Below are 21,096 nucleotides of genomic sequence, written 5' to 3' on the forward strand. Positions count from 1 at the left end.
ATTCTAGATTAAACAGATCTGCATTTTTGAAATGTTCCCCTAAAGAGAATGGAAAAACTTAATAGGAGAGTCAGAGAAGAAACTGGTGACACATGACCACCTATACCAGGGAACAGAGCATTAAGAATGCAGCATAGAGAACTCACCCTAGAAAAAGAAAAAAGAAAGGAAAAAGTAGAAATAGAACACGGTACTAATTTTAGCTTGGAAGTAAATGCCTACTGCAAAAATAGGCATTTACTTCCAAGCTATCTGTACAAGCAGCTGTGTAGACCCAGACTGGAAAACACAACAATGGCCATGATGGGCAGTCTGACCTCAGACATGCTGTGTTCGAAGTCCCTGTGATCAGATGTGTAGGGGTGCCCACCTGGTAAGTGGATGCATGGTCCACAACTCAGAAGAGAGGTCAAAGGTAAATATAAAAATTCAGAAAGCAGCAAGACCTCAGGGACTGCTGAAGCCATCTAAGTGGATGAAATGGCTTGGAGAAAACCTAGAAGTTGAAAGAAGAATTTGGTGGGAAGATAAAGACATGAGAACTGCAGAAGAACATTTAAAATGTATTTCTGCATTAAAGCCAAGTTCAATATTAAGAAATAAATTAATGTATTTCATCATACACATAGCTCTGTGGAAAACCAAATGTCACCCATTATAGACTCTGAGGAAGTGTCTTTAAAAATAATATCCCACTTGTAATGAGCACCTTCAATATGATGGCATGACCTGAATGTGAACATATGTGTCTTAGACCCAAGGCAGCATGACAGTTCAAGTGGACACAGGGAAGAGAAGCATTCTCCATCATCACAGCACTGAGTGCTACTTGAGAGGCATTCATACAAACAAAAAGGGAAAAACAAAAGTGAAGATTGTAAAAGAATCTCCTGAAAAGTGACTCAAAATAGTAATATTCAATAAAGTAGAAGACTATATATACCACATATTAAAGTCTGTATGTATGTACAACATCCATAAAATAATAAAAACATCAAAAAGAAAAATCTTCCAGCAAGACAACAAAAGGTAGGCAAGTGGATGAGAGGAGAATAAAAATGGAAGATGAAAAAAAGCAAATAAAAAGACATTCATAAACAGTAAAATTGTTCATAGGGATATCAGTGTTCCCTAAGCCAGTCACTGTGATTATCTCATACAAACTACACACTTGTAGATGCAAACAAGTTGATTCAAAGTTGCTATGAGAAAGTAAGCAGGCAAACACAGATAATGTATGATAAGCAATCTTTGTGTCCCTTCCTGCATCAGCGGCTGGGACTCCAAGACAAATACCACAGACTGAGCTGCTCCAGTGGAACTTGGTTCTGGCAGTTCTACAGGCTGGGAACCCAGGTCCAGCAGCCAGCTGATTCAGTTCCTGGTGTGGTCTCCTCCTGGCTTACACATATCCTTTCCTGGAAGAAGAGAGAGAATTCCATCTCCTTTCAACACCATCAATCCTATAACCCACTTTGAGGACTTCATTTTACCATAACTATCTCCCAAATGACATCTCCATGAGAAATGGAAAGTCTGTTGGTCCATTTTCAAAATACAGTATTTAGCCTTGAATATAAATTCGGGAGGTAAGAAAAGCAGCAGGAGAGAACAGAATGGAAAGTTACAAGCAGGTAACACTAGAGTGTGGACAATTCACAGTCCCTTTACAGATAGGAGGTGAGGGGAAAGGGCCTGCTGAAACAACAGAGAGGTAAACTGCAAGATGCACTCACCTTAAGAAGGCTTTCCAGCTACAAGAGAACAAAGGGAGGTGGGGGACAATTAAAGACGCATTTCTTTAAAAAACTCAATAGGAGACAGTAAAACCTAGGTGATGGCATACCCCACAGTTGGGGTGCAGGGGCAAGGAGGGGCTTGTGTACTAAGGGATAAAATGCTTATTGCAACTGCTCTGGGTGTGCCTGCTCCCTCAGACACCAGATCCTGCAAGATCATCATTAAAGTCTTGCTTTCTCCACACCTTTGTCTCTCAATCCATTCTTTGGGTTTGGACAGGTGAGTGTGTTTCTCACAATCTCCAAATACAATCATATTTGGGTTTAGAATAAGATTCCCACATAGAGGGGGGCTGGTGGGGGTGGGGCACGATTCTTACATAGTATTAACTGTGGTGGTTTTCTATGACAAAGGATTACAGATCCCCTCACAGTGAAACTCAAAGATCATTTATAATCTTCCATTTGCCTTGGTTGGCCAATGGTGTATAAATGGAAGTGATACATGCTAAGCTATGGCTTGATGTGAAATGTCCCCCCAAAATTCATATGTTGAGGGCTTTGTCCCTAGTTCAGCAGCATTCAGAGGTGAGGTCTTTGGGAGGTGATAGGATCGTGAGGGTTCTGCCTCATCAAAGGATTAATCCATACATAGATTCATAATGTGAGAAACAGAAAGTTTGGTGGTCCACTTTCAGAACATAGTACAAGCCTTAATTGGTAAGATCCAATTGTACCCATTTTAACTTTAGCCCTTCCCTTTGCCCACCCCAATTTTAAAATTAGCCAACTGATAGAGTATAACCCAGACCTCCTCCTATCAGGGCAAGGGGGGACACTGTTGGGAGTCTCCCTGAGAACTCCCCGGACCTTTCAAACATGGCGGTGGGCAAATTGCCAGTGGGCGGCTAGAACTCCCTGGGCCTTTTAGATAAAGAGCCCCTAATGCAACATGGCGGCAGGCAAGTTGCCAGTGGGCGGATAACAAGTTGTTTTGAAAATTTTCTAGTTGGTCCTCCCGTCTTCCGTGATCATGGACAGCTCGTGCCCCCCATGAATCTTATGCAGGGTGGACGTGCGTGCACCATAGGTGATGATCTGACCTTTACTATGATTGGCCCCGGGAGCTTCCTGGTTTAAGATAACTGACTCTCACTTTCTATATAAGCTAGAACCAGCTTGCAGTAAAGTACTTCATCTTTGTCACTGCTATCTGTGTGTGTGCATTTTAATCTCCGACGACGAACCTTGGCCTTTCAGACACTGTGTCAGGGATAAAAGCAGGCGGACTGCCCGCCCAGCACTTGCCCACCAGGTTTGGTGGCACACCCTTCTGGCAGGAGTAGAGTCTGCCATGCCCATCTACATGCCTGAATTCTTGTGGCACCTCGGTGTTTCTAGCAATGACACATGGGCTGCTGGAAAGTAGTAAAACCTTAACAGGTGGGGTAGTTGGGGAGGCAGGTCACTGAGGGTATAACCATGAAGAGTATCTTCTGTCTCTGTGCTTTCTCTCTGCTTCCCAGTCACCCTGAGGTGAGCAGCTCAGCTCAAGCATGTACTCCCACCATGACACTGACTCACCAAAGGCCCAGAAACAACAAAGCCAAGTGAACTACAATTAAAAAAAAAAAATATTTTTGTTTAAAAAAGAATTTTTATGGCTTTTTTTTTGGTTTGTTTGCATGCTGGGGATGAAACACATAAACTCATAGACTATAGGCAAAACCACTATACCACTAAGTTACATCCCCAGCCCAGAATAAGTAGTTTTGTTATTATTTTTTAACCTTTATTTTATTTATTTATTTTTATGTGGTGCTGAGAATCGAACCCAGGGCCTCGCACGTGCTAAGTGAGCACTCTACCACTGAGCCACAGCCCCAGTCCCTTGTTATTTTTTGTGAATAATTTTGTACAATTTTGGTATCACTTCACTATTGACTCAAAATGAGATGAGAACTGCATCTACTATTCATGTTTTAGAGCACTGGGGAAGAACTAATATTACATCTCCCAGTGTTTGGTAGCATCCTCCAATGTACTATAACAGGGACATGAGACTTCTTGGTGTGCAGCCGATAATTATTGCTGATGAAACCCTCTGTACTTGTGATAGGTCTCTTCACATTATTTTCTATCTTGTGTCTAGTCTGTGTTTCCAGATACTGGCCCATTTCATGTGAATTACCTAATACAATGACATAATCACACTGTTCATATTACTTTTCTCTAAATATAATCTTGTTTTTCTAAGGGAGATAGTAACATCTCCTGTGTAATATCTGAATTTACCTGAGTCTTCTATTTTTCCCTGGTGTTTTGCCTTTTGAAAAAGCTGAGAGGTAAAAGGTATTTATGAATTTTGTCATCTTAACCTTATTTATTATCCATTGTTCTCTTAATTTGAATTTTTTTCTTTCTTTTTTTTCCTGATTTATCACCTGGAGTCACATTAACCCATTACAGCTTCACTGCCACCCAACTTCTTTGTATTCTAATTAGCAAATATGTTACATTTCCATATGGTATAGGAAGAAGAGTATGTTTTATTTGTAATTTCATACTATTGCTTTCTAGCTCAGTTAAGAGTAAAAAGAAGAAACTGAGCGTTACACTGCCTTTTACATCTTCATACATCCTGGAACCATTCCCAATGAATGCACATGACTGGCTGTTGCTGCTGTTGCTCTGTTTAGCAATTTCCTGTCATTTTGCTGGGGGTTGGGGGTAGATCCACAGAGCTCTTCACAGGGCATGCTGGAAGTCCTAGAATTGCACAAGCTGACTGACCTGGGAACTATGTTTGTAATGGACACTAGGCAGTGATGCATCAACTCGTAAACAAAGTTAAACTGAACCAAGTGATGGTAACCTCTGAATAGTTCTGTTACTACCTGTGAGCTTAGTGGGCTTTGCACATGCTGTGATGATCTGGGTGGCTAAAACTTAAGTTTTTTGCTTTGCTTTAAATTCTCCAATTGTCATTCTCATGTTCACAGGGAAATGCTGAAACTGTCTGAAAATAATTCACAAAACTGTTAAATATCATAAAATTCTGCAACTGCTAGTTGATATACCATATGGTTAGTAGAAAATGCTAAAAGGTGTGCTGCAGCACATGCAGATGTGTGCTTTCTCCTACAAGTGTCCCTTCCCTGTGTGCCACGTAGCCCTAAGTGCGAGTGTTCAGTTGTGCCAACTTAAAACTGAAGATCTGTAGGAAGAAGTCACATCGGGTACAGCCTCAGCACCAGCTACAGCAACAGGACCGTGATTCTTCTACTAACCATTCCAGCTGCTGCTCTACTTGAGAGAGTGCTGCCAGCCTTGAGGAGTTAAGAGGAAAGCGAAACTTGCAGTGGGGTTTGAATGCCACTTTTAAAGAGCACAGGTCCTCTGATGGCCCCGGCTCTGCCCCTCAGCCCAGCTGCTGATTTGGAGGACAGACCCCATACACAGGGACACAGCCCCAATTAATTTAAGCCTTGACTCTCGATTCTTCTGCCCCAAGTATTTCCCAAGTCCAAGAGAACTCACTTGGCTCATTCACAGGGAAGGCAATGTGGCTGATGGCAACTGCCACATGAGAGGCAGAGGTGTCAGCTTCCCATGGCTCAGGGGATCACTGAGATGCCTGCAACCTGGACCCTCAGGGACTATTCAGAACCCAGATTTCTCACAGTGGTCCCCAACTCAGCAGCACACCTTTCACTGCCTTTTCCTCCCTTCCTGTCTCACTTTTCCTACTTCCTTGCACCTCCTCTTTGAGATTACTTTCAAAAATACCCTCCTTACACACACTTCTACCTCAGGTCTTATAGAGTATTTGCTCAGTAAAAGGTGACTCTGATGATTCAGTCCTAATCCCCAGGGAAATGTCTGGCTCAGTTTCCTCCACTGCATTTGTGGCTCTTTTGATTAGTAGATGTTATTTCTGAGCAGCATGCTCAGCTCTTGGAATATCATTTTCTTCATTTCTCAGTTAAAAATAAGGACTTATACTACATGATGTTGTGAAGATAGAAAGAGGTGTATGATACATCTTCTGATATAGTAGATGATGTATGTATGTTCTATTAAATTTTTAGTTTTTTGCTTTTTCACATTGTTATCAAACTTTCAACCAATGTTGCTAAATCAAATGGATATAAATGAAGAAAAATAAAATTCTGTCCCTATATACCTCACAAAATAATCATAGATTGAAGGCAAGAAATAATTAAAATCAGAGCTGAAATCAATGAAATCGAAACAAAAGAAACAACTGAAAAAATTGACAAAACTAAAAGTTGGTTCTTTGAAAAAATAAATAAGATTGACAGACCCTTAGCCATGCTAATGTAGAGAAAAAGAGAGAGAACCCAAATTACTAGCATACTGGACGAAAAAGGCAATATCACAACAGGCACTACAGAAATATATAAGATAATTAGAAATTATTTTGAAATGTTATACTCTAATAAAATAGAAGATAGTGAAGGCATCAATAAATTCATTAAGACATATGATCTGCCCAGACTGAGTCAGGAAGATATATACAACATAAACAGACCAATATCAAGTGAGGAAATAGATGAAGCCATCAAAATATTACCAACCAAGAAAAGCCCAAAATGATATACAGCTGAGTTTTACAAGACCTTTAAAGAAGAACTAATACCAATACTCTACAATCTATTTCAGGAAATAGAAAAAGAGGGAATACTTCCAAATTCATTCTACGAGGCCAATATCACCCTGATTCCAAAACCAGACAAAGACACCTCAAAGAAAGAAAACTTCAGACAAATATCTCTAATGAACATAGATGCAAAAATCCTCAATAAAATTCTGGCAAGTCTAATACAAAAACATATCAAAAAGATCATGCACCATGATCAAGTGGGATTCATCCCAGGGATGCAAGGATGGTTCAACATACGGAAATCAATAAATGTAATTCATCACATCAATAGACTTAAAGGTAAGAACCATATGATCATCTTGATAGACACAGAAAAAGCATTTGACAAAATACAGTACCCCTTTATGTTCAAAACACTAGAAAAACTAGAGATAACAAGAACTTACCTCAACATTGTAAAGGCTATGTACGCTAAGCCTCAGGCCAACATCATTCTAAATGGAGAAGAACTGAAGGCATTCCCTCTAAAATCTGTAACAAGACAGGGATGCCCTCTCTCACCACTTCTATTCAACATAGTTCTTGAGACACTGGCCAGAGCAATTAGACAGATGAAAGAAATTAAAGGAATAACTTTAGGAAAAGAAGAACTTAAATTAGCACTATTTGCTGATGATATGATTTACTTAGAAGACCCAAAAGACTCCACCAGGAAACTTCTAGAACTAGTAAATGAATTCGGCAAAGTGGCAGGATATAAAATCAACACCCATAAATCAAAGGCATTTCTGTATATCAGTGACAAATCCTCTGAAAAGAAACTGAGGAAAACTACCCCATTCACAATATGCTCAAAAAAATAAAATAAAATAAAATATTTGGGAATCAACTTAACAAAAGAGGTAAAAGATCTATACAATGAAAACTACAGAACCCTAAAGAGAGAAATAGAAGAAGTCCTTAGAAGATGGAAAGATCTACTTTGCTCATGGATAGGCAGAGTTAATATTATTAAAATGACCATACTACCAAAAGCACTATACAGATTCAAAGCAATTCTGATCAAAATCCCAATGGCATTCCTCATAGAAATAGAAAAAGCAATCATGAAATTCATCTGGAAGAATAAGAGACCCAGAATAGCTAAAGCAATTCTAAGCAGGAAGAGTGAAACAGGTGGTATCGCTATATCAGACCTTAAACTATACTGCAAAGCAATAGTAACAAAAACAGCATGTTACTGGCACCAAAACAGGTTGGTAGACCAATGGTATAGAATAGAGGACACAGAGACTAATCCACAAAATTAAAACTATCTTATATTAGATAAAGGTGCCAAAAGCATGCTCTGGAGAAAGGATAGCATCTTCAACAAAAAACTGGAAATCCATATGCAACAAAATGAAATTGAATCCCTTTCTCTCACCATGCACAAAAGTTAACTCAAAATAGATCAAGGACCTAGGAATTAGACCAGAGACTCTGCATCTAATAGAAGAAAAAGTAGACCCTAATCTTCATCATGTGGATTTAGGCCCCAACTTCCTTAATAAGACTCCTATAGCACAAGAATTAAAACCAAGAATCAACAAATGGGATGGATTCAAACTAAAAAGTTTCTTCTCAGCAAAAGAAATAATCTGTGAGATGAATAGAGAGCCTACATCCTGGGAACATATTTTTACCCCTCACACATCTAGGGTATATAAAGAGCTCAACAAGATAAGCACCAAAAAAATAAATAATCCAATCAATAAATGGGCCAAGGACCTGAACAGACACTTCTCAGAAAAGGACATACAATCAATCAACAAATATATGAAAAAATGCTCATCATCTCTAGCAATCAGAGAAATGCAAATCAAAACTACTCTAAGATACCATCTCACCCCAGTAAGAATGGCAGCCATTTTGAAGACAAACAACAAGTGTTGGCAAGGATGTGGGGAAAAAGGTACACTCATACACTGCTGGTGGGACTGCAAATTAGTGCAGCCAATATGGAAAGCAGTATGGAGATTTCTTGGAAAACTGGGAATGGAACCACCATTTGACCCAGCTATTCCTTTTCTCAGACTATACCCAAAGGACCTAAAAATAACATACTACAGGGACACAGCCATATCAATGTTTACAGCAGCACAATTCACAATAGTTAAACTGTGGAGCCAACCTAGATGTCCTTCAGTGGATTAATGGATTAAAAAATGTGGCATTTATACACAATGGAATATTACTCAGCACTAAAAAATAACAAGACCATGGCATCTGCAGGGAAATGGATGGCATTAGAGCAGATTATGCTAAGTGAAGTTAGCCAATCCCTAAAAAACAAATGCTGAATGTCTTCTCTGATATAAGGGGGGGGGGACTCAAAATGGGATAGGGAGGAAGAACATGAGAAGAAGATTACCACTAAATAGGGAAGAGAGGTGGGAGGGAAAGGGAAGGAGAAGGGGAATTACATGGAAAATGGAAGGAAACCCTCATCGTTGTACAGAATACATGTATGATGATGTGAGGGGGAAAAAAAGAAGTGTGTCACATTAGATTGGGTAGACAGAAGTGATGGGAGGAGAGGGGAGGGGAAGGGGGGATAGGAAAGTCAGCAGAATAAAATAGACACTAGTATTGCTGTGTGTATATACGTGACTGTATGACCAATGTGATTCTACAACCTGTACACTCAGAAAAATGAGAAATTATACCCCATTTGATTCAAAAAAAAAAAAAAAAAGAACTCAATCTACTTTATTACTGCATAGGCAAGGTTTTTTTTAATGATATTTATTTATTTATTTTGCATTACAATTCTTAATATACCATTATACAATAATTTATCATCTCTCTGATCATATATAAGGTATGTATATCCTGTTACTGGGCAGACTCATCTGAGGGTCACATAACCCAATGAGCTAGCAACATGCTTAGGAGTGGCGACCCATGGACTAAAAGGTCAATGGCAGAAAAACAGCAGGAAAGAAACAGCTGAGCACACAAGGGAAGCCAGGTTACCATGGTGATAAGGCTGAGCATGGGTTGTGTGCCAACTGCAATATCTGGGTTCAGCACTCAGAGTATGAGTTCCTAACATAGGCTGCTTTCCAACTTATGGGCCCAACAAGGTCATATCAACTTATTAATTATGTAAATGTACATATTATTCACAAATGGAAAGAATGTAGTGAATATTATTTTTAAAGTTCCCATAGCTTTTCTGATCTTTGGTCTTGTGAGGCAGTAGCATGAACTTTGAACTCGGAAGCAATACCCTAAGGCAGCAATATCCAACACAAATAAAATGGGAGGCACTAGTATTCACATTAAAATACTAAAAGAAAAGATAAAGTTGATTGTAATAACAATACATCCAAAATATTATCATTATAGTATCAATATGTAATTATTGTGAAGTAAATATACTTTTGCTATAAATCTTCAAAGCTCACTCTATTTTAAGCCTCCTGCACATGTCAGATCAGAGCAGTCACATTCCAGCTTTGAAAGCTGACTCCTCCCCTGAACTCAGGGAAGTGCAGGACTTGAAGCTCCATTTCATGCCACAGGTGATGAAACACTTTTACCTACCAATATTTCTTCTCAGGGTCAAGAACAGGGAGAGACAATGCCCTGACAGATGGCAGGGAACTCCACCAGGAAGCCTCCAAAGGTATATCATTCTACCCATTTTCTGCTGGGCCAAGGCCCATCCCTCTTGCAGAGATGGGAGAGCAAACAAGGGAAGAGGAGGGAATCTCATGTCTTTAGATCTTCCCAAAGCCTTGACCTCCAGAGTTTAAACAGATTAAAGCAAACTTATTTTGCAGTTCAGCCTTGGACTTAATTGTCAGGCTACCAATGTGTGTTTCTCCTGTAGCATGGGGTACTGTATAAGCTTAAGCCAAATCACATGCATGCAGTTCTACATGTATGTCTGTGTAACTCAACAGTATCTACCAAAAGATTGAACTTTAAATTATGGAAACAGGAAATGACCTTGGCAATGTGCTTTTACTGCTGCTTCCATCAAGAGACAGAGTCTGTTTACCAAACCTTATTTCTGGGATGGCCGTATTTGCTACAACTCATACAAAGCTGTGATGACAAAAGTGTATCAGTATGGTACCAGGGCTCAAAATGTCTCGAATGCTTTATCTTTTTCTTTTAGAACCCTGCAATCCATGAGAACGATCCCACATTGGCCTACTGGAGGATGAGATATCAAGGGGAGAATAGGTAACCCAGATGACAGCCAGATCACACTCTGAAGCTGAGCCATCTAGCCAGCCATCAGCTAACCACATACAGGAGGAGGAGCCCAGTTGAGCTCAGTATAAATTGCTGACCACTGGTTATAAGCTAATATATTTTTGGATGACCTATCATCTAGTGATAGATAAACTAATAGCCAGTGATAGGCAGGATGCTAATATTCAGTGACATGTTGATTACAAGTTGTCTGGCAAACAGTGGGTGTCTTATAGATTTTCTGTTCCCTCACCTGTGGTATGAAATGGAGGTCAAGCCCTTCACCTCCCTGAGGTCAGGGAGTTATAGCTCAAAAAGTTGGAATGTAGCTGCTCGGCTGGACAGTGCTGGAGCCTTACAACAATGTGAGATTTGAAGACTTAGTAGCAAGACTTAGTATATAGATGTCACAATAATTTTATGTTAATAACAATGATAATATTTTGGATTAAAATATGACAATTTCATCCTTTTTTGATACTAGGGATTGAACTCAGCTGCACTCAACCACTGAGCCACATCCTCTACCCTATTTTGTATTTGATTTAGAGTCAAGTTCTCACTGAGTTGCTTAGTGCCTCACCATTGCTGAGGCTGGCTTTGAACTCGAAATCCTCCTGCCTCAGCCTCCGGGGCAGCTGGGATTACAGGCATGCGCCACCACGTCCGGCAATCCTCTTAATTTTTAATACAAAAATCCAAGAAAATTTTAAATTATTTGTATTGCACATAGTTTCCTTAAGTGACTGTTTCCTTCAAGTTCCTCCTCACAAGAATAGACACCAAAGTTACAGGAAATTTAAAAATTATTTTCATTGTACTCTGTCCATTTGTGAATAACATATGCATGCACATACAATTGATAAATGGAGATGATCTTACATACAAGGTTAAAAATGCAAATGTACCTGCATAGTAGGGGGAATGGAAAGATCCAGCAAAGAACGTTATTTTGGCCTCATTCAGCTGAAGGTTACCCATTCCCTCTCACTCAGGGTATAAGAAGGCGGGGTCTCAAGCTCTATCCAATCAGGGACACGTGCATGAGGACTGTCCAATCAAGCACATTTCTAGAAAGGAGAAGACAGGATTTCCTAACCTCGCGGATCTTGGTTCCGGGATTCCGCCATATTGGAACCCGTTCTTCCGCCAGGGAGGCCTCGGAGGCTCTGCCCGGCCCCAGTCGCACTGTCATCTATCCCGAGTGCGCGAGCCTCCCCGGAAGCCGGATATGGTGAGTGTGCGGCGGAGTTCTGAGACCGGCGGCGCCATTCGGGAACCGCGCGCTGGCTGTGGCGGGACCCGCCTCCGGGCGGAGAGCCCAGCCTCCTGCAGGCCGAGTCCTCTGGGGCGACCCGGGCATTACCCGCGGCCGTGGGTGGGCTGGGCGGCAGCCGCAACCCAGGGCTCCGGTCCCTCTCTGCGTGGCGACTTCGGCCCCACTGGAGCCCACTGTGCAGTTGGGAGTTGTCCTCTCAGGCTGTGGGGTGAGCTGGGCAGCAGCTTGAACCGTGGTCTCTGGTCCGGTCTCTGCGTGGAGACTTCAGCCCTGCTGGAGCCCTCCCAGGCGGATGTGAGCCTGCAGCCCCGTGTGTCTCCCTCTATACACTGTGGGGAGGACAGGATGAGGGAGAATCTTCACTTTGTGTGTGGGGTTCCTGTGTTAGAGGACCTCTGGTCCTTAGGGTTCCCTTCTTTACCCCTGAGAGATCTTGCTTTTCTACAGAACTTGAAGATACTACCTCTGATATGTTCAATATCTTTAAATTTTTGTTTAATGAATTTGGGTTTCCTTTACTCTCGTTTTGTAAAATTTGCCTGTGCTTTTGCTTTTTTAATTTCTTTTTTTTTTTTTTTAATTTTAAAACATGCCCGTGTTTTTGTTTTTGAATCTGGCCAAGTTGCTTGTGAGCCTTGCTGTGTTACTGATGCAGGCCTGGAACTTAATGATCCTCCTGGCTCAGCTTCCTCTAGTTGCTGGAATTACAGGGTACACCACCAGGCTACATTTTGCTTTTAAATCTGTGGAATTTTTGTGTTATGATATAGGAACCAATTGTTATTATTATTATTATTATTATTATTATTATTATTATTATTATTATTATTATTTTGATTGGCAGTGCTGAGAAATATTGAGGTATAACAGAGAGCTACCCTTCCAGGACCTCTGAAATAAAATTGGCTTCCGGATAAAATTCTCATATGGATTAAGTGCAGATATGTTGTAAAGTAGGAGAGTGACTCTTAGGCCCGAAAGATTAAACTCTGCCACTGGATAAAGGGGATCTGTTTGAAAATCAAAGTATGTGGTACCAAAGTCGGAAAGTCTTAGAGGAAAATGTAACATTGCCCATCCCAACACATAGAAGAAGATGGGCTGGCTTAGTGAGTTCACCATCTGGAACTGAGGCAGGGGAAGGTGGAACAGGCAGTACCTGACCATTGGATGCATTGTTCTAACTCAGCATTTTTTTTAAACACCTTTATTTCACTTATTTATTTTTATGTGGTGCTGAGGATCGAACCCAGGGTCTCGCATGTGCGAGGCGAGCGCTCTACCGCTGAGCCACAACCCCAGCCCTAACTCAGCATTTTCTAAAATTGCAGGTAGAGTTGACTCTGGGGAGCTGATGATTACTTATAATTGAAATAGAACGCAATGCAAAATAATACATCAGAGAACTTCACACGTTGAAAGATAAGCTTTATTTTGTTTGAATGTCTTTGAAATTTTCAAGGATGCATAGGTGTGTACTAGGATGATATAAAATGTATTTCTTACCATGGGCTGCCTTCCAAAAATACCTTGAGCCTCAAATTGCTACTAACTCATTTTCCCTATGAACTGCCTTCATTGTGTTGTCCCTTGTTTACAATACACACATCTGCCTACGAGAAGGAAAGGGCCAGTCTTAATGAGTCTCATTTCTTCCCATGCCTGTGTGTGTATATTCGATATCTTCTTGTATGTCCTGTGCTGCAGTAGCCCACTGCTTCACAGCGCCAGGCCTAGAATAAAGATCTCAGCATCAGTGTATCTGCCCATATTATTCCGACAGAATCGGTGGGGGTGGAGTTACTATGAATTAAAAGTTGAAGATGGGTTGAATGAAGAGGAGACTAGGGTACCTAAAACTACAGAGGCAACTAAGGCCAATTCAGATGTCCAGCCAAAAGTGCTGGCTCCAACTATAGCAGGAGCTTTTTGTTCTCTTTATTCCAGAACTTCCTATTTCATCGCCTTCCCCTCAACTCTGACTGTGCCTCTCCTTTCCTTCCCCTAAACCTTCCTACCCCCTGCTTTGACCTCATGTGTGGTTCACATGCAGCATTGGAACTCCAGGAATTGCAGGCTGGGATCCGAATCCTTCAGTCTATTCAGAGCCCAGATTCTGGTTCTTCCTTCTCACTTTTGGGTTGTCAGACTGTCTCCCATCTCCTTTACTTCCACATTCAGTTTTTCTGCTTGTCATTATGTGGCCCCCAGGATGGTGATTTCAGGTAGAGTTAATGATCACCTTGGGGCAAATATTAAGAAGGCACTAAGCAGTTAAGAAGGAAATGATGATCAAGCAGAGGTTAGAGTTTCTCCACTTGCTTTTAAAAGGTTGAAGGGGGCACTTATGCTTTCTTATAAAATCACCTCTGTACAAATTGAAGTTGAATTTACATGACTCTTTTTCCTAGTGCAACAGTATATTACAGATTAAAACCATTCTTTGCCAATTTAATGACATCTGCTTTATCTTTCACAGAGGATTATTTTATCACCTGTTTACAGGCTGGGAGAAGGGACTATTGGATTGCTTTGAGAATGCAGAGGTTTCCCGGTATGGGTCCAACGTTCATGCTAAGTATTGAAAATGTTATCATTTCACCCAGTCTCCACATCTCCAAGCTCCCTGAGAGTTTGGCAGGACCAGAGGACTAGCCATGTCCAATGAATCACTCCAAGGGAAGCAGGAATGTATCAGTATCCAAGCTGGATCATGATTCAGTGTTATAGGCTGGGGCCTTCTGCAATACTTAGGAAGCACTAAGTGCCCCCTTTCAAAACCTGATTCTTGTGGTCAAGTCAAGAAAGATTTCAGACATGTCACTCAGAGTAACAGGTATAAGTTTAATAAGGGTGGGAAAAAGTAAAGGACACACACTCAAGGGAGAAAGTTGGGTCCTCTCAGAAAGGAAAGGGACAGAGTGCCTCTCCTTCCCTCCAGTTTTATTGGGGGTTCCGGGAAGTTTCCAGAGAATCCTACCCATCCAGGTTTACCTCTTGACTTTTGACTAAGCAAGATGACAGCAGAGTTTCAAGTCCACACTGCCATGACAATTCTGGGTCACTTTGTCCTATGCTGACCAGTTCTAATCGGAACCTGTTCTTACAGATTTTATGGTTAAGGGCAATTATTCTTAGCTTCCTGAGTTCTGGGATCTGATCTGTGTGTAGGTCACAAAAGCCTCCCCCTTCAAGCTAACTTTTGTTATTTTCAGCATTTGGGGGCCTGCATATAACAGGTAGTTTGCTGAGGAAGATAATAATACTCTCAACTTGAGCCAGGCAGGGCTATAGTAAATTGCTTCATAGGAAAGAAAGCATGTGGGCATCAGCAGTGGACCCAGTTTATAGAATTAAGCCTTTAACTTCTTGTTCCCAGTGCTCATGTTTGTCTGTTCCCTATCAACACCACTACCAGCATAGGTTCCTCTGTCACTCAGGGAAGCACCATATACCCCAAGTTGCTCTACCTGAGGAGTCAGTCCTCTGAAGCCACTAAGAGGGCATTATTTTTTAATGGATAATAATTGGGTCAAATTGGGTAGGTCTTACAATTGCCTTAGCTTTGCAGAGCACATGGAAGAGAGCATGGAGACATGCTGATGTGACATGATGAAAGTGTTTGTTTCACAGAGATGACCACAAAAACTCGCAGTACAGAGTTTCTGAGAGAAGGTTTAGGAGGGAATAATATACGCACAGAGTTAACTGACATGTATATACCCTGGGGTTTGAAGTAGATACGGTGTTCCACATGGGTTGTATGGGGAAGAACATGGGTATGCAAAGGATAACAGGGGTAACAACTGGGATGATCTCGGGCTTAATGGAGCTGGGTAAGGCTCCAGGGTCTGGTAAGAAACACAAGTATGGCCCTCAATCCCGACATGGTTCCGTCCTCTGCTCTCTTGTCTGGGTTTGCCTGTGTCCAATGAGCTCATCTGGTTTGGGATCTCTTAAATTTTCCCTGTGCAGGATATCAGAGGCAGTGTACGTGGCTGTCTTCTCCCCATGTCTCACTCTTTTGGGTCTTCCACCACCTACTCTATTCTGCAGTCCCAAGGTCCCCTCCCTTCCATCATTCTCCTGTGCATGGAGCTGCTTTTCCTAGTTCTGGCAAGCACTGGATGAGGACAGGTTCACTGGAGGCTCTGCCACATATGTGGGGTTGGAAAAGCTCGCCTGTCTTCACACTTGAGGGCTCCCTCAAAACTTAGAGAAAGCAAGCACAGGTCACCATAAGCTAGACCAATCTCTTCTACAGCCTCTGGAAAGAGTGCGGTCGTGTTAACACTGGTTTAGTGCAGCATCACTCATCCAGATGCACATCAGCCACCCCAACGAGAGTGTAAGTTTCTGTTACTTTAACCGTTGTGTTTGTGATGGTTTCTCTCAACAGCAGAAGGAAACCCAGCTTCCTTGCATCTTAAATCTGTGACCATTTGCATCATGCCAATGTAGCCAATATCAAGTGGTAGCAGTCAAAACTGTGCAAATCTGGAAAACTATTCTGTCAGCAACAGCTTGACAAGGTGACCAATTCAGTCTGATTGTAGAAGTCACGTACTGTGATTCTTTCCTCCTTAGCAGCAACCTTGGAATGTAAGGTACCTGGTATACTTTGTGGCTGCATGTGGAGATATTCTCTTTGTTTTAAAGTACTTCTGATAACTGTTGCCTAAACAGATCTTTTCTAAGCTAATAGGCATGCATTATTATCTACAGTTAAACAATTCTGGTTTACATATGGGGAAGGATATTACTATCAGAAATTTCATACTTACTCTTGGAATTCGTTTTGGGAATGGGGTGATCTTTATAGCTCCTGTCTTCTCTTGATAGTTGCACAGTTTGCTGCCTGGTTGTTCTGTCATCTCATGTGTCAGGTGAATGTGTCAGCCTTAGAGTCCTGTCCTCCCTTTTTCTGGCTTATAGGGGCTAGTGTCTGGCTGAGGTTCCCACCAATATCTTGGAATTGGTTAAAGTAAGGGATGTTGTGATTTGCTTTGTTCTCTTGGTGTCTTAGTTTCGTTTTTCCTCCAAAGAGACCTGAGGTAGAAGTGTGTATAAGGAGGGCTGAGAATGTAGCTCTGTGGTAGAGCTCCTCTAGGTACAATCCATAGAATGAAAGGGAGGGGGAATCGGAAGAAAAGGAGAAAAAATATAGAGAGAGATGAAAATACTTAAAAAACATAAGTGAACAGAACCCATCAACATATGACGATAAATATATACTGTCACCTAGTTTGTTCATCCCTGGAATATTCGATGGATTAGTATCCAAAAATCATTTAATATAATAGTCTATCAGTACAATTTTTAACATATCACCTCAGTAGAGGGAGACAACAGGATGACAAAATTCAAAACCTATCATGATGATTCAACAATGTAGGAAGAAAAGGTAACTACTCAAGCTGAAAATGACCTCATAAAATTCCATAATCAGTATTACACTTTATGGTGAAATCTTTATATTTTTTTTTAAATTAAAATTAATTAGAATTAGGGGCTAGGGATTTGGCTCAAGCGGTAGCGCGCTCTCCTGGCATGCGTGCGCCCCGGGTTCAATCCTCAGCACCACATACAAAAACAAAGATGTTGTGTCTGCCGAAAATTAAAAAATAAATATTAAAAATTCTCTCTCTCTCTCTCTTTTTAAAAAAAAAGAAATTAATTAGAATTCAAACCAAAGATCCAGCAAGTTTTTTTTGTGTTTTTTTTTTTAAGTTGTAGATGGACGTAACTTTATTTTTATGTGGTGCTGAGAATCAAACTCAGTGCCTCACACCTGCTAGGCAAGCACTTTGCCACTGAGCCACAACCCCAGCCCCCTTTATATTTGTTTTCTAAGATTACAAAAGATAAACACATGCTCTCACATCTGTTCTTAATTGTACTGGAGTAGTAGCCAGGACAAGAGGAAAATAATTCTAAGATATATAGACTGGAAGAAGAGTACTAGGATCACATATGTGCAGGTAACAAGTTTAACAAAGTAACAAGACACATAATCAATGTATGATATCAGTTGTTTCTGTACACAAATAAAGAACAACCCAAAAACTTAGTTTGGGAAATAATTCCAGTTATAATGATATCAAAAAGAATACTTAGGAATAATTTTTTTAAAAGATGTGAGAACTTGAACTTGAATAATAGAACCTGTGGCTTGTGCTGAGAGCACCTGGTATCCTCCCTGAGCCACCATGTCTTGCCTCTGAGGACTTCTCCTTTGTAGAGTAATGAGAGGGGTTGTATTATTATCCTTTCTGTTATTACAAACTGGCTCAGGGTGAGGTCTGCACACATAAGTGTATTGCCATCTCCAATTCTGTCAATAGAAGAACCAGGCCCACTAAGTAAAGGAACAACATCCCATATCCCAGAGGTGCTGCCAACTCCCCTCACCAAATGCCATTTACCTGTTTAAAAGATCCCCGGGTACCATACCCATAGATGCTTAAGAGAGAGATCCAGGATCCACAGCTCTGAGGAAGGGAGATGAGAATTTGAAAGTATGAGGACAGAAGCCTTTGAGAGGATCCAGGCTGGGTTCCCTAGATCTATGGAAGAGTTGGGGTCATTTTAATCAAGGGAGACAGAAGCATGTGAACAATGCAGTGCATATATAGGAAAAGAGCCAGCCAGGGACAGACATTATGCAAGAGTCAAGCCTCTCACACCCCTCCCACAAACCTCATTCCCCTTTCACTAAATACCACTCAATGCACACATCACCTCCGACTGCTCAAGCTGGGCTTTTCCCTGCTTGAGGAGAAACTTCATTGTCAGTGGAACTCTGAGAAACCCCATGTCCTTGTCTAGTTTGTAGCAGAAGCCACAGAAGGAATAGTTAGGGTAAATAATGTAGACACTGGAAGTTTAAACATGCAGGTGGACTGTGGAACACAGCCATATTACCCTGCCATTTATTCCATTATTTTCACAAGAGCAGTTTTTCTAACTGTATTATAATCCAAGGAAAACTCAAATTAGTGGGTTTGGTAGAGATTTGCCATTTTCTTGTTTGTTAGCAAATCTAACATTTTTCATGTTTTGGCATGCATCTGTAAAAAGTAAACATGGGTTCTGTGGTAGTGATACTAATATGAGTACTAAAACAAAGCTGGTTTTTAATGTCATTAAGTGTCTCAACATCCAGATTTCCTTATTACTATTGCAACATCCCAGGGTGTTAAACCAGATTTAATAAGGAATAATAATTCCACCTGGCTGTTACATGAATAATTGACCCTTCTTGGTTTATTAGGACCTGGTTTCCTACTAACAGGACACTCTATTGGGAAGATAACAAAACTTCCTGTTCCTAATGGAAGAGCTCGGAGTTTTGTAGGAAATACGGTGATATCTCTGGGAGAGGTCCAGGAGGGAGGAGGACTCTTCCAGGTTCCTTCTGTGTATGTGCAACTCCGTTCAGTCTACCATCTCTGCACAGAAATTTTTTACTGTGTGGCTCTCCCTAGGATTCTCTGCAGACCAAATTGAATTCTGTGTCCCTGAAGATAGGTGAAAGTTGGAAGACAAGCCAGGGGCTCCGAGGAACCCTAGGGTTTCAGATAGCTGTCAGGAAGGGTGACATTGGTGTGGGATTTTCAGGTCTGGGGATGATGAAGTAGCAGCTGCACATGTTTCAAATTAGTGTTTTGCCAGAAAACAGTTCTGGGAGCATGCTTCCAGACATACAAAGTCTGGCTCAGAAACTCTGGAATAGTGTGGTTGAGTCCAAGATGAGGATGATGATGGGGTTTTGAGCCTGGAAGGTGTGCAGTGTGAGTTCACATTCTAGCTCTGCCACTGCAGGGTCTTCTCATAACCTGACTGACACTCAGTTCACCCATATGTAAGATGAGTGTATTTTTATTACTAGTGAATGCCACTGAATTCCCAGAGAAGCAGTTGTGAAGTGTCCTAAGCAAAGTTAGTATTTGTGGGAGTTTTATTGTTGTTTTTGTACTAGGGATCAAACCCAGGGCCTCGTATATGCCAGGCAAACACTCTATCACTGAACTATATGCCAGCCCATCATGTGATTTATTAATGTCTCTGGCAAGAAAATTTTGAATCTAATCCCGCATTTCATAGCCTGCCTAGCACTCCTGGTGTGAGTTTAGGGAGTTCATAGAAGACCTCGTTTCCAGGGACAGGGAGTTCTACAAGGCATATTGGGGTACTGGATGGTGGCCCTGTTTTTCTTTGGAACAAAGTACTCCTTGTGTAGTATGAGGTAGGAGGCTTCATGAATAGAAATTCCACCCTAAAGAATATCCTTGCAACTTGAATCCTCTCTCTAGCAGCCCAGGCAAAGGAGATTAAGAAAAGAGAAGGTCCTGCTTTGATGTGGACCAAATAATTATTGATAGTACCACCTAGTGTGAATAAGATTTGAGCAATACTACCTCATCCAGAGGCTATCAGAGACAGGATGCTATTTGGAAGTTCTGGATAACTTTCAGAAGAGCAATTTAAGGTGGGCTGTGACCATTAGGGAAGGGCCTAGCAAATATTGCTTATTCTTGGGACAGTGAGGGTATGCCTGGGGTGGAGGGACAGCCTGTCCTGTTTGGCAAATCCTATCTACATTGCTCCATAACACTTCTATAACTTTACTCTGTCCTCTTTATGTACAGAATTAAGTTCCCAAACCTCATCTTCACCACATTGTTCTCTAGACTTAGTGGTGTTCCCTATATCCTGGTGGTTCTTCCTAGTAATTCAGGAAGTTTGCCAGCATCTTGCTGGCTGATGAGAAAGGTAGAGAAAGTTGGATTTGTGGTAGTAAGTGAACAGTACCAGGTCTCATGTTTTGTAGGTGTCGGGCATCTTGGCTTTTTGACTAGTGTTACCTATTTTGCCACAATGAAGTAAAAGCTGTTGTTTTTGAGATCAGTTTCAGCAATTTAAAACAAATTTTATTTTAGAAGATTTTTGCCTTGAACATGCTTATCCTTTTAATCCCAGTGGTTTTCTGTGAATTGTATGAACCCAAGAAGATAATGCAGATTTTTTTTAACTTAATGCCTATAATCTATTCTTGAAATTCATGAGTGCTACAGCCAATAGGGGCCTATTTTTTCATTATTTAAAATGGGAAATTAAGCACAATTGCTTTTACTTCTAGTTTCTTAAAACAGTACACTAGCAACACATAAGTGATAAGATCACAATATAAAAATGTA

General features: G+C 41.0%; 2 protein-coding genes across 9 annotated transcripts in view; one reads left to right on the top strand and one right to left on the bottom strand.

Annotated features, from left to right (window-relative positions):
- The window catches only part of LOC124107624 (zinc finger protein 39), a 23,862-nt gene extending 12,115 nt beyond the window's left edge, over window positions 1–11,747 (bottom strand). For 2 of the 3 annotated variants that reach the window (XM_046465794.2, XM_046465793.2), the window contains exon 1: window positions 11,526–11,747. In XM_046465794.2, the coding sequence (XP_046321750.1) occupies window positions 11,526–11,531 (6 nt within the window). In that variant the 5' untranslated portion in view covers window positions 11,532–11,747. Of the gene's footprint in view, window positions 1–1,296; window positions 1,419–11,525 lie in introns of all 3 variants that reach the window. The other variant, XM_046465795.2, reaches the window with a different exon arrangement.
- LOC124107623 (zinc finger protein 39) overlaps window positions 11,714–21,096 on the top strand; it is a 27,894-nt gene continuing 18,511 nt past the window's right edge. Inside the window, exons 1-2 of one of the 6 annotated variants that reach the window (XM_058585974.1) lie at window positions 12,715–14,450; window positions 16,296–16,428. The gene's annotated coding sequence lies outside the window, so the exon portion shown is untranslated. Of the gene's footprint in view, window positions 11,852–11,878; window positions 12,191–12,714; window positions 14,451–14,484; window positions 16,429–21,096 lie in introns of those variants that run through there. The other 5 variants (XM_046465789.2, XM_046465792.1, XM_046465791.2 and 2 more) reach the window with 5 other exon arrangements.

The sequence above is a fragment of the Marmota monax genome, unplaced genomic scaffold (genome assembly GCF_021218885.2).
Source record: "Marmota monax isolate L192 unplaced genomic scaffold, Marmota_monax_Labrador192_F-V1.1 WCK01_AAM20220418_F8-fsc00523, whole genome shotgun sequence".
Taxonomy (NCBI): domain Eukaryota; kingdom Metazoa; phylum Chordata; class Mammalia; order Rodentia; family Sciuridae; genus Marmota; species Marmota monax.